Source organism: Mustela putorius, unplaced genomic scaffold (assembly GCF_011764305.1).
Source record: "Mustela putorius furo isolate JIRA1106 unplaced genomic scaffold, ASM1176430v1.1 tig00000242_pilon_pilon_pilon, whole genome shotgun sequence".
NCBI classification, from domain to species: domain Eukaryota; kingdom Metazoa; phylum Chordata; class Mammalia; order Carnivora; family Mustelidae; genus Mustela; species Mustela putorius.
Genome location: NW_025421325.1, coordinates 2617839 through 2632204, shown reverse-complemented (window position 1 = coordinate 2632204; position 14366 = coordinate 2617839). Strand labels below are relative to the sequence as shown.

Below are 14366 nucleotides of genomic sequence, written 5' to 3'. Positions count from 1 at the left end.
TCTAGAATTAGAAGCACTTTTATAATACCTACAGGCATTTTTTACTTTAATTTATTCCTTGGTATCCACTTTATTTTTTTTTAAACTTGCTTGATTTTTCTTTATTTTTTTAAGATTTTATTTATTTGACAGAGAAAGAATCACAGTAAGCAGAGAGGCAGGCAGAGGGAAAGGAGGAAGCAGGCTCCCTACTGAGCAGAAAGCCCTGACATGGGACTCAATTCCAGAACCCTGAGACCATGATCTGAGCCAAAGGCAGAGGCTCAACCCACTGAGCCCCCCAGGTGCCCCTTGGTTTCCACTTTAATCGAGAATCATGATGTCATATAGAAAACACATTTGCAACTTGTTCCTAAAACACTTTTTTAATATAACATATCTAAAGATTTTGAGAATCATATTCTTACTTGCTTCGAATTATAGATCTTGATTTCTTGTGCTGAAAATATGGACCACTCACCTTTAGATTCTATCCAAAGCTAGATGATATATTTATGATCACAAGAAGGAAATGAAATACTTGGAAAATTTATAAGCTTTGAGATTTGAGGAATGAATCACACAGATCCAGAACATTAAACACCATAAACACTTTTTCTTCCTTCAAAAAATGTTGTTTCCCTTGCAGAAATAGGTATCCTATTAAATATTGTTTTCTCATTTTTATTTGTATCTGTTTTTATTTATTTTTAAAGATTTTTTTTTTTTAATTTTTTATCTGACAGAGACAGAGATCACAGGTTGGCAGAACAGCAGGCAGAGTGAGAGGGAGAAACAGGCTTGCTGCTCAGCAGAGAGCCTGATTTGGGGCTCGATCCCAGGACCCTGAGATCATGACCTGAGCCAAAGGCAGAGGCTTAACTCACTGAGCCACCCAGGCAACCCTGTTTTCTCATTTATAAATAAATGTTCTTTTATGGGCGGCAGCACAGTATAGAATAGTAAGTAGTACAGGGGTCTTTCTCAGCAGAAGACCAGCTTGTCAGTACTTACCACTTCTTGGCCCCTGGTCTCAGTCGTAACTACTCCGCTCTGCTGTAGGAAGCACCTGAGGAGGTGTAGGCAATGTGTCAAAAGATGGTTTTGGCTGTGTTCCACTAACACTTCAGTTATAAAACAGAGGTGGAGCCTGGCCCATGGGCCTGAGTTGTTGATCTGTGGTATAGGGAAATGTTTAAGCATACAAACTCTGAGCCCTACTTCCGGGGTTCAAATCCCACCTCTATTTCTAACCTGCTGTGTAAGCTTGAGTAGATTACTAAGTCTCTCTGCTTCATTTTCCTCATTTGTAAAATAGGAGTGATGTTAGAAACACGTACCCCTTACAGATGCTCAGAATAAAGTGCTTTGAACAGCTCCCAGTACAGGGTAAGAGAGCAGTGACTTTAAGCCACTGTTTTATTCAATTTCTTTACGTGTGTTAGTTAGTGTCCTTATACTTATAATGAAAATTCCCAGTATTTAAAAGCCCTTATTTTTTACTTATTAGGACAAAGTATTTTTTTTTTTTTTTAGATTTTCCCTGATACTAATGAATTATGAGTTTTGTGTATCAAGGAGGGAGTTTGACTTCAATTTGCAGAGATTTTCATAGACAGTTGAGGAATTTGCTGAATGGCACTGCCCTTTCACATAATTCATTTTATTTATATGTTTAATCTGTGGTGATTCAGGGAACATAAAGTGTTTTCTAAAAAAATAAAGGACTCACCAAAGTGTTATAAATATATTCTTTCAGGGTCCTATGACATCACTTAGAAAAATGAGTGGTACTGGGGTAATAAATGAGACATTTGGGGCCTGAAGCAGATGGTTTGTCTCAGTAGATAATTCCTTTATATCTAGACAAAGCTTACTTACTCTATCTTATGATCTAATCATGTGTTAAGTGTTTCTGTACAGGGAGGTTTCCCCTTTTGTGAAATACACTGGCTTAACTATTAGACAAGGCATTCTTCCTATCATATGGTGAAATGTGTAGATGAGTTTGTCATAATAAATAGCATATTTCCAAAAAAAAAAAAAAGCAGATTTCCATTGCTATTTTTTAGCTTATAGAACTGCATCATGATTTGGCTTAGCTATTGAAACACAGTAAGCAATAAGAGTTCCTGCTAGGGAAATTCTGCACTTTTGTCCAAGAGGGTTTGGGCAACATAATCACAAAATACAGAAATCCTAGGCAATTTATCTTTCTCCACCTTGGCACAGATTCAGATGATTGACATCATAGTGTCTTTACTTCTGTGGACATATTAAAAGGCTGACAAAGTTTTTGTCAATAAGCTGAGTGATCGCTTATTATACGCCCCTCGCTTTGATTCTAGAGATTGGAATCAAAAAACAAAATTGTTGTCAAAGGTTAAAAGTTAGGGATCTTCTTGTCTTTTGTATTTCCCCTAATTATCAGCCTTTTGTTGATCTACTTGCTCCTTGGGAATAAATGGAATCCTTCAGGCTCTCCTCCCATGAAGAGGACTAGGGGCCAGATACACTCTCCCTAATTCTGATGTGTTTGTGTCCTCTGAGCCTGAATTTCTCCAACTGCAGGCATTTCTTGCAGTTTTCTAAATCCCAAGTTGGCTTATTTTTGATCTAAATTGAAGCTTGAGAACAACCAATATTCACACAAAGCTTTTGAGACAAAAGAAATTGTGCCTGAATGAACACTTACGTGAAAATACTTTTATCTCTTACTCTGGCAAAATTCCTAAGGTTTAATGAGGTGAAACAATTTTCAGAAAAAAAAAATCTAGTGATGTGAGAACAAAAAGAAAAATATCTAAAAATAGTTAATAGGCTAACTACTTTGCTTTTCTAAACTATGTCAGATCCCCACAATGACCAGACATTCACATTGCTCTTATCCAAAAGAATTAGGTTCATGGTTTACATTATAATTTTTTAGATTACTATGGCCCCAAAGTAACCCAACATAAGTGTGTTACTCTATTTTCCCCCAAGATTTATATTTCTTATTTGTAAAGCAATCTTAGAATATGGTGTACTTCAAATAAGATCAAAATGGTTACTTTTTAAATTAAGTTTTTAATTTTAATTCTAGTATGCTTAACATACAATGCTATAATAGTGTCAATATAGTGTACAATATAGTGATTCCAGTCTATACATTTCTCAGTACTCATCATGATATACACTCTAAATCCCTGTCACCTATTTCCCCCATCCACCTCCCCTCTGGTGACCATCAGTTTGTTCTCTGTGGTTCAGAATCTGTTTCTCCGTTTGTCTTTCTCCCTCTCCCTTTTTTTTCCCCATTGTTCATTTGTTTTATTGTTTCTTAGTTCATTTGTTTAAATTCTACATAGAAGTGAAATTGTATATTTGTCTTATTGACTTATTTAGCTTCACATTATACTCTCTAGCTCCATCCATGTTGTTGCAAATGGCAAGATTTCATTCTTTTTTTTTTTTTTATGACTGACTAGTATTCCATTGTGTATATATACCACATCTTTATCCATTCATCTATCAATGGACACTTGGGTTGCTTCCATTATTAGGCTATTGTAGGTAATACTACAATAAAATAGAGGTACATATATCTTTTCAAATTTGTGGTTTTATATTATTTGGGTGAATATGCAGTAGTGCAATTACTGGATTGTAGGGTAGTTCTATTTTTAAATCTTTCTCCAGTGGCTGCACCAGTTTGCATTCCCACCAACAGTGCATGAGGGTGCCCTTTTCTTCACATCTTTGCCAACAGTTGTTTTTTTATGTTTTTGACTTTAGTCATTCTGACAGGTATGATGATTGTGTTATCCTGAAAGAAGTTATTTAAATATGGTTAAAACTATATTTTACCTCTGTCTACCTATGTATCATTTATCTATCTATCTCCACTTAATTCCTGCTCATCTGTACAGATGCTGGGTATTTCAAACACTGTGTGTTGCATCACACATGTTGTTTTCACATTGTGAAATTTTGAGCTTCATTGAGCTTCAGTGCTAATGATGTGAGTTTCAGATCTATTCCTTCCTTTACTTCAGTTTGATATTTATATGGATGTAGGCACTGTGGCACAGAAAACTTACGGTGTCTTCTTGGGGGATGTTACTGATAGCTCTGCTACTTCAGAAGGGTCTACGGTGGTAGCAGAAAACTTGCCTTCTTGCATTAACTCAATCATAAATGGTAGGTTTTTTTGTTTGTTTGTTTTTTTTTAGGTTCACTATAGCTAATGTTTGATATTTTGGAAGGCATTCCTTTCAAAAATGTTATGAGGAGTTCATGGTTCTTTTCTAAGCAACCAGAAAAACTAAAGAACTTTGTTAGCAGTAATAAAATATTGTCCCACGGTGATGTTGCTCAGAGATACTAACAGAGATAAACCTGGTGTTTCCAATTAGCAAGTGTGTTTCAGCTGCTCCTTTATGTCAAATATTGTGTGGATATTTACATTTTTTGTAACTAATCCCCACAGCACCTTTGTCAGTGAGGCAGGCATTTTTTCCCCCAACTTTAGTCACAGGATCTGAGGTTTACATCATTTTCCTCTTCTTTCTTTCTTAGATTTTATTTATTTGAGAGAGAGAGTGAGTGAGTGAGCAAACATGGGCAGCAGAGAGGGTCAGAGAGAGGGAGAAGCAGACTCCCCACAGAGCAGGAAGCCTGATGTGGAACTCATCCCAGGACCCTGAGATCATGATCTGAGCTGAAGGCAGATGGCTAACTGACTCAGCCACCCAGAAGCCCCTGTTTATATCATTTTCTAAAGTAATACAGCTAATAAGTGGTAAAGTCAGATTTAAATTTAAGTCTCGTTTCTCAATACACCACTCATTCTCATTGTCTAGTTTAATTTAGTTTAGTTTAGTTTTGTGTTTTGTCTTGTTTCATTATGCTTCAAGGAGAACTTCAAACTCCTCTCCACGCTTTGAATGAGTACAAGTCATCATCCCCACACAGTTGAAATGTACCTTAAAAAAAAAAAAAGTTATTAAATGAGCATATTCTGATGTTCAGCCAAAGTTTTGAGACTTGAGTGGAGGAATTTAATTTGAAAGATTAATTTTCCAAGAATTCTATCATTCTATGATTTTTTTAAGATTTTTATTTATTCGTTTGAGAGAGAGAGAGGGCACAAGAAGGGCAGAGAGGCAGAAGAGAAAGCAGACTCTCTGCTGAGCAGGAGCCTGATGCGGGACTCGATTCCAGGAACCTGGGATCACGACCTGAGCTGAAGGCAGATGCCCAACCATCTGAGCCACCCAGGCGCCCCTCATTCTATAATTTTTTACAAAGATATTTTTAAATGAGCCTAAGCAATCAGTATTTATTTAATGATCCGGTGGTGTTATCGTCCCTTCATCTGATCCTAGATAATTTTTTGCATAACTTGTCAGTGTAGACTGCCATAAATGCCACTGTCTTAACATAACCCGATCCCAACCTAAATGCAAGATGGACAGAGATGATTTCTGAAGTTTTTCTTTTGTTTTTTCTTCTTTTTCTTTCATCTGAAATTGGTAAGGTGGGAATACAGAAGGTGGTGATGAGTGATTAGTCACAATAAAGAAGAGCTTTTGCAACAATTTAAAATTTTTGAATAAGTTAGTTAGGAAGTGTATTTATTTCCATAATTAAAAGGTGCTACATTTTCCTTTTTGTCAAATGGGGGTTTTAGCAAAGAGGTTAGAAAGAAGGTGAAAAGAATCTCTACCTAACCTTTTTAGATTCCTAGGTTCTTAGATTTCCAATACATTGACTTTAGTGGGTTTAAGAGTGTGGAGTTTAGAAATGTTTAGTCAAGGAGCCTCACCATGCTGTACCACTCTTTCTTACTACAGTGAAAATAGCTTATTAATTTCAACCGTTAAATGTGTTTTATTGACCATAAAATATGATATAGCTTATTAATTTGAACAGTTAAATCTGTTTTACCTACCATAAAATATATGTGTGTAGTTCATCTACAAGACTTTAAAGGTGGTAAAACAGTAGACACAATTGAGTTGGTCAATGTGTGTGGCTTTTTAAAAAACCTTTTATGTACACATTGCCCCACCTTATTGTTGTATAGTCATGTTTATTAAATGTACATATAGGAAGTATATTGTAATGACTTTTTCATATTAAATATTTAAATTTTAGGCAAGATTTAATTAGGTGTGCATTTTTTTTCAAGCTTCCAATTGCATTTTGATGAACTCCTTAGATATTCAATTATCATCTGGCAAATTTGCATAAAGTCTATTTATACTATGTGGGCTAAAGTAGATTCACTTGGTATTTTTGCTGCTGTATCGATTTACTATTGAAATGTACTGGTGGAAAATGAAGTTGCATAACTAGAAATTGGTAAGATACTTTTGTAGCTTATTAGCTTAGGGTAATGAACTGCATATCCTATTACATATTAATTGCATTTGAAAGTATTGTTTTATAATATTTAGGTGAAGTGACAACCAAATATAATTAAATTATTAAACATTGACTTGCAATGAAAATGAACACACTTACTGAAAAACATGTCTATAAAATGTAAACAATGTATTCCCTCTTGATAACTATTGTTTTTCTCTTGTTTCTTTTTTATTTTTATTTTATTTATTTATTTATTTATTTTATAATTTGCTGCTTGCCATTACAGGAAGTAGAGGTTTGTATTCAGCTTCTGTATTTCATATTTTATTCTAGATTTTATAAGAGTCTTTACAATTTAATTACTCATATACACTCATTTCACATTCTTTTCCTCCTCAGGATGATTATTTCCACACTTGGAGTCCAGGAAAAGCCTTCGACCAGGGTAAGGATCTAATTGTTTTAAAATAAAAAACTTTACATATTTATAATCACTATATGTTCAACATGATATTTATTGTTGGTTAGATTCTTAAAATACTAAGTAGAAGAGCATCTTTAGGTAATGGAAAAGATTGTACAGTAATTAATTTCTTTACAGAATAGTGTAGTCAGTAATAAGTGAATTAGATATCATGATTATGTCAGAAGGTCTTTTATTTTTAGATATGTAGCTTAGATTACTGATTTGGGCTTCTGAACTTTATCCTGTTCATTTTTGTTAGCTGATCCAAATCTCTTCATCCCGTTTTGTAATACACTCAAGTGCATTCAGTAGGACATAGATTCATTTGTGCAAAATTTCAAAACAAATGACTTTGCAGTCTGTGTTTCAGTTAATAGAAGCTTTCATTTAAAATAGCATAGACTGATAATTCTACTCAGCTCAGGTCTTAGTAAGACACAAAAGGGTAAGTCCTATATAATATGAAGGTTTCACCTCCATACCCAGTTTGTACTTCTGGTTATGTACTTGAGAAGGAGAAGCAGGAAAGATGCATGGGAAAGGAAGATGTGAAACGGAAACTTCAAGTGCAATGCAATCATAATATAAGTAATTAAACAGATTTGTTTGCTAAATTCTACATTATTAGAATCAGAGACTCATCTTTTTTAAGTCTGGTACAAAAGAAATTTCTACTTTACATTAACTATAATAACCTTACAACAAATATTACTTCCTGAAGTAGGACCATTTAAAAACAGAAATCATTTTTAAGAATTAGTTGTAATATGTTATTAAGAGAATCTTAGGGAATTTTGGTATGTCCCCCAATTTTTGACTTCTCTCTGATTACCAGCCTGGATGGACCTACCTGGGGACTGTCATTAACATTGATATTTGCCTTCAGTCTGGAACAGTCATTCACAGCCAATCCTTCTTTTACTATTAATTTTTTCTGCTATACATCATGTGATTTCACTGTGATTACCCAGAGTGTTTATTTGTGGAATCTGCATTTTACAATTCTAAAAAAGTATTTTTTATTTCACTAATAATATAAGTCAAACCAAATGTACTAAAAAACAGGCAATAAAAAAACAATGACATACAGACCGAGATATATTTGCAAACTCCCTTGGGAAATGAATTTTTATGATGGAATCATAAACCTTGAAAAAACCAAAATTATCTGTGAAATGGATGTTAACACTTAAATTTGCAATTCTTAGTACATCCAATTGCAATGAAGATGGCTTGGGTTTTGTGTGTGTGTGTCTGTGTGTGATAATTTGTTGAACTACAATTTATCTCCTGTTCAAAAAAATGAAAAAAAAAAAAAAGATTGCTATAAGGAGGTTTCCAAACCCTGGTAAGATTGACTTAGTTTAATTTTCAAAGAGCTTTTTAACCTACTAATTTGTCAAAAATATCATATTTATCAAAGAGAAGCTCATGACATAATAATAGCTAATAGTTAGAATGCCCTATATTCCCTCACTATTCTAAGTATTCAACATAGGAGTTCATTTAATCTTTGAAATAACCCTGTCAAGTAGACGAGGAAGGTGAAGCACTTAAGCTTAAACTCCTACTCAAGGTCATGTTACTGTAAAGTGGCAGTCAGAATTTGGATCCAGGCAATCTGACCCCTGAGCGCCATTTCCTAAATACTATGTGACACTCTTGCTCATATAGTAGCATTAAAACAAAATGATGTATTAGTGGTATTTTGAGGTTTCTGTTTTAAAAATAAATGTTTGTTTGAGTGAACGTTAGAGCTAGTAGCTGTGCTTCTATATTTTAAATAATATTTTGTAGATTATTAGACCCAAGGTTTTAGTTGATTGAACGTATGGAGTTGATAAACATGTATGGGAAAGTTTAGTATCAAAAGAATAAAAAGGAAAATGGAAAAAAATAGATTGAGATGCATGTATTTGCTTTGTATTTGTCTTGGCTTTGAGTTGTATTATCTAACCTATTGGTAGACCATACTGAGGAGTGAGAAAAATTATCCTGTTTTCATATAGCTTTGAATAACATAGACAGTGTGCATCACTTGGATAGAAGAGACTTGAGATAAGCTGATTTCTAATGCTTCTTGGTTTTTTATGATGAAAGAATATTCTGTTAAGTACCGTTTTCAAAATCTGATTATAGTAATCTATAATTTTCTAGAAGTATTTATAATTTTTAATATATTTTCATGCTATATGGACATCCATATCACATATTAGTATACATTGATTTTCTGCAGTTTCCTTTTGGATAATGTTTGCATATTTCTTGAAAAGAATAAAGAAAAAGTTGCCTTAGTTTTACATTTTTTTAGCATTGTGTTTTTTATGCTGATACTTATACCATTTTTACCACATACATTTTAAATTATATCTTACTTTCTTTTCTACACAATGGTCCTCAAAATATGGAGAAATTAAAGGACTACTAATGAAAAAATTAATGTTTCATGACAGAAAGGGTGCAGTTTCTCATTGCCAAACCCTTTCTACATGTATGAATAAATGTGCACATGCATACATATATAAGCATATACATAATTTGCACATGCATAGACACACATATTTGCATGTATAAGCTTTCTTCTAGTTAAAACTCACTGATTGTTGAGATAAAGGTTTTATAACTTGTGTATGACAAATTTTTCATCTTGTGAGTTTCTTTCCATAAATCAAAATGTTTCTACATTGTTTTTGTTTTTTTTGGTTTACCTGGACAATAGTAAGAGTTTTGGGAAAATATAGTAGTTTCAAGTAAATTTCAGTAAAATGATTTTAGTGATGGTAAAATCTGCTTTATAATAAAGAAAAGCATACTGATGCTAAAAATAAATTTCTTTTTATTTCTCCACGTAGAATTTTCTGTGCCATTACGTGTGTTCATTAGTGTGGCTAATCATGAGTTGACACACAGGAATTGACAAAGAATATTAATGAGGAGATGCATCTTCTTGAATATGACATGAAAATTTAATGTTTACTATGATCAAGTTAAAGGGGAAATGCATGGATGAACCTGGAGTGGTAGCATGATAAATATTTTAAACAATTTAATAAAGACTTTAAATAGATAGGCTGTAGCTTTAAAAAACTAAAACAAAAAAAAAAAACACTTTTTTTTTCTTTTCATTTCATTAACCTTTTGCCTTGTTTTTGGTTATGGATTAATTTGATTTGTAATAGATAAGTTATGGAAATTTTTTAACAGGAATTCCTGTCAGTTGTTTAGAGAATCTAGAGGTACTAAAGTGCTATCTGTACAAGGAATACCTTTTATTCAAAAATTCTTTTTCTCCATGATAGGATATTCAAGTACCCTGAGATGAAATAGTTAGAAGCAAAATATATTTTGTATATATTTTCCTAATTTTATTATCCAATCCAGCTTGGAGTGGTTCCACTTGGTATTCCCCATGGCAGTATATTATAATCAATAGACTAATAGTAAAGAAGCTAAATTTAAATAGATGGAGAGATTTCAAGACAAATCAATTTCACTTTATTGATGTGTTTCTCCTGCTGAGGTGGATTTCTGAGATACAGAAAGAAGGGAGAGGATTGTGCCTGTGGCTTAGATCAGGATCCTTCAGCCGTTTCACAGCAAACCAGTCAGGGGCTCTCTTCTTAAATCTGGACCGCTGTGTGAAGAGCAGCCTGAATTCTTCTGGCTCAATGGTGGCATCTAATTCAACAAAAGTTCCTCGGGAAGTGGTGTGCTAGGAGGCCATTGCTAAACTCAAACTGCTGAGTCTAGGCAGGAGAGAGACATGCGCACATGTGCACCTTTTATCGATAATATCGATCTATCAGTAATATTTTATATTACCGACGCACTCTCTCTCCATTCTTGCAAGGGTAGGTGGGAAGTGAGAATAAAGACTGAGCTCTTTGAAAAGACAGTGGGATGCTAAGCGTTATACTTACACATTGTTTCCTCTTTTTTCACGATCAGTTCGTAGAGCTTCATTTGATTCCCATAAATTTTATCACCCTTTGCAAAACATCTCACATATACCAACAGTCAGATCCTGACATGTCCCTTTGCAATCAGTCTCTGGCTACAAAGGAAAAGCTATTGAGATTTCCTCTGGAGCTTTTACTCCCCTCAATGAACAGAGCTGTTCATTGTATTATGGCTGATTATTTTTGAATCTGAGTAAGACTAGTGTTTGAGAAAACACACCCCCGAATTATCTTTCCCTTGGTAAACTATGCTACCATACTTTATAAGACATAGTACATGTGTATTGCAAAATGGAGGTAGGTAGCTCTCTCCCAGATGACTTTAATTTTCACTTGTCTACATGAGGGTCTTTTTTTGTTTGTTTGTTTTTTTAAAAATGTTCTTGGATGGTATTTATTGATAGTAGTCTGAAACAATAGATAGATCTGATCCATGCTTCACAATAGGGGCATCGTAGTATCATAATGCTGCTTTGTGTCAGTACTTGGGGCCTTTGGGCATTTTTCTAGTGGAAAAATTGATGTTCTCAGAATTGCAATTCAGTGGGGACAATATGCAAAGATAATTATATGATCACAATATTTTCTAAAAATGCTTTCAATCATTTAAAATGTAAATTATGAACTGTGATTTGATCTGAATCATTATTTGATCAACTCACAAGAATTGATTTAGTATTTTTGTATCATTTTGGACAAATTACTTGTGAGGTATTCAAGTGCTAATAGCTGTGTCAATTTGCATCCTACATTAGTTATATCATTCATGGTGGCAGCCTTGACTCATAGAAGCCTTCTAGAAAATCACCACAAAAAAGTAATATTCAACCTAGAAATGAACAGCGCCACTTCATTTGTTCTGTCAGGTTTAGAATGTAACAACTACATAAAGCATATAACCGAGAAATGTATTTTCTCTTCTTACTCAATTTTGATTTTTTTGAGAATGGTATTTAACTTGTCTTACCCCCACAGTCTAGGAAAACAAATATAGGAGTATTCCATAAAATGTAGGAATCAGGAATCTTACATTGCTCTATTCTGTCAGTGCTATTTTCTCCACTGAATAATAAATATTGCATAAAGGTTTGCATTTTTAATTTACAAGATAAAAATCAAGATCAATAATGCTTCATTTGGTTCATATCACAGTAGCTTACATACATATGTAAGAAGGCAAATTATATTTATTTCTTTTCAATGACCTTATGTTACTAAATTGTGAATCAAATTTATAGAGCAAGAAATTGATAACATATACCTTAAAGGTGCTCAGATTTTAAGAAATAAGATTTTTATCTCAAACTTTGTTAACATAGTGATACGTATTGTGAAGATTGAAAAAAAAAAGCAGCTATATAGGAAGTCATATTTTTTTTTAAAGATTTTATTTATTTATTTGACAGACAGAGATCACAAGTAGGCAGAGAGGCAGGTGGGGTGGTGGGGGGAACAGGCTCCCCACCAAGCAGAGAGCCCGACATGGGGCTCGATCCCAGGACTCTGGGATCATGACCCAAACTGAAGGCAGAGGCTTAACCCATTGAGCCACCCATGTGCTCCAGGAAGTCATATTTTTTTTTTTTTTTTTTTTTAAAATTTTTTATTTTTTATAAACATATATTTTTATCCCCAGGGGTACAGGTCTGTGAATCACCAGGTTTACACACTTCACAGCACTCACCAAATCACATACCCTCCCCAATGTCCATAATCCCACCCCCTTCTCCCAAACCCCCTCCCCCCGGCAGGAAGTCATATTTTTAATAGGAAACTTCCACTGGTTAAAAAGTTGATGTTCATTCCTGCCAACACATGAAATTTACTAAGCATTTTTATAAAAAGCACAGTTACTAATCTGGGGTAGATTCTGGGCACTTCGTGTATGTCTTTGTATGTGTGCGTCTGTGTGTTAATTTTTAAGAGTTATAATAAAATATATATAGCATAAACTTTACTATTTTGACCATTCTTATGTGTATAGGTCAGTGGTATTAATTCACATTTTTGCAAAATTACCACCACTTTTTCTCTCCAGAGCACTTGGATCTTCCCAAACTAAAACACTATACCCATTAAATCCATTTTCCTCTCTTCCCAGTTCTTGGTACACAACATTCTACCTCCCAACTCTATAAATTTGACTATTCTAAGTATGTCCTAGAAGTGAAATCATAGAGAATGTGTCCTTTTGTGACTGACTTATTTTACTTAGCATTATGACCACAGGGCTCATCTATGTTGTAGAATGTCAGAATTCCCTTCTTTTTAAAAGCTAAGTCATATTCTATTGTAAGTATACACTACATTTTTTTTTCCATTCATACATTGATGGTGACTTCGGTTGCTTCCACATTTTGGTTATTGTAAAGATGTAACTATGAATATTGGTATACAGATGTCTATTTGAATCTCTGCTTTCAATTCTTTTAAATATATACTTATAAGTGGAATTGTTGGATCACATAGTAATTCTATGTTTAATTATTTGAGGAACCACCATATCATTCTCCATAGTGGCTGTACCATTTTACATGCCCACCAGAAATACAGAAGAGTTCCAATTTCTCCACATCCTCACAACACTTGTTTTGGGGTGTGTGTGTGTATGTGTGTGTGTCTGTTTTAATAATATTCATCCTAATGAGTATAAATGTGTTTGTCTTTTAAACTCTACAGTTCATTATTTTATGCAGATACAGTTGAAAATCACAGAGTATAAGTAACACCTTATCACAATAATTCTCTTCAGTGATTCTGTTTTGTAGTACAAATAGATTTTTTGTTGAGATGCCTGTTTTTGAAGGCAATCACAAATGTCAGGGAATTTTAAATAACCTAGTCACCTTTTCAGATCTGATGCCAGAAGCAAGTGCTAAAAAGGTTTGAGAATGAATTGTGGGTATCAAGGAAATCCCCAGAAACAAAATCATTTTTTCCATTGAACAAGTACTTCATCTGTGTCAGGTATTATAAATAAGACAATCACTGTACTAATCTTAAAAAGTAAATATGTTTCTTAATTTTCAGAGGTAACTGAAATTGAGAGGTGTTAATAAAAGTGACAAAAGTGTTGTAGTTGGGTTTGAAACCTTGCTATCAGTGGGTTAGAAGCTCATTTGCTCTTTCATTATGCAACATGGCTTTAGATTTAGCTCATCTGTATGTACATATTTGGTCTGTTTCTCCACTCAGAGATACATCTTTTCCATAAAAAAAAAAAAAATGGTAGGAATGACACAGGGGAACATGGTAGCTAAAATGTCAACCATCAGGTACACATTGGATCACATTTAGAATTGTTCCACTACAGTGGAAAGGAGGGGTTTATAACTTGTATTCTAATTTTCAGAATGGAGGAATATAGATTTTTATTTTAATTTTTTAATTTTTTTTTAAAGATTTTATTTATTTATTTGACAGAGAGAGATCACAAATAGGCAGAGAGGGAGGCAGAGAGAGAAAGAGAGAGAGGAAGAAGCAGGCTCCCTGCAAAGCAGAGAGCACGATGCGGGACTCAATCCCAGGATCCTGAGATCATGACCTGAGCTGAAGGCAGAGGCTTAACCCACTGAGCCACCCAGGCGTCTGGAATATAGATTTTTTTT

The 14366-nt window shown here is 34.0% G+C and overlaps 1 protein-coding gene across 3 annotated transcripts in view; it reads left to right on the top strand.

Annotated features, from left to right (window-relative positions):
- The window catches only part of SPOCK3 (SPARC (osteonectin), cwcv and kazal like domains proteoglycan 3), a 497922-nt gene that overhangs the window by 150712 nt on the left and 332844 nt on the right, over positions 1 to 14366 (top strand). For 2 of the 3 annotated variants that reach the window (XM_045078290.1, XM_045078288.1), the window contains exons 3-4: positions 6620 to 6628; positions 6733 to 6778. In XM_045078290.1, coding sequence (XP_044934225.1) covers positions 6620 to 6628; positions 6733 to 6778 — 55 coding nt within the window. The remainder of the gene's footprint in view (positions 1 to 6619; positions 6629 to 6732; positions 6779 to 14366) is intronic. The other variant, XM_045078291.1, reaches the window with a different exon arrangement.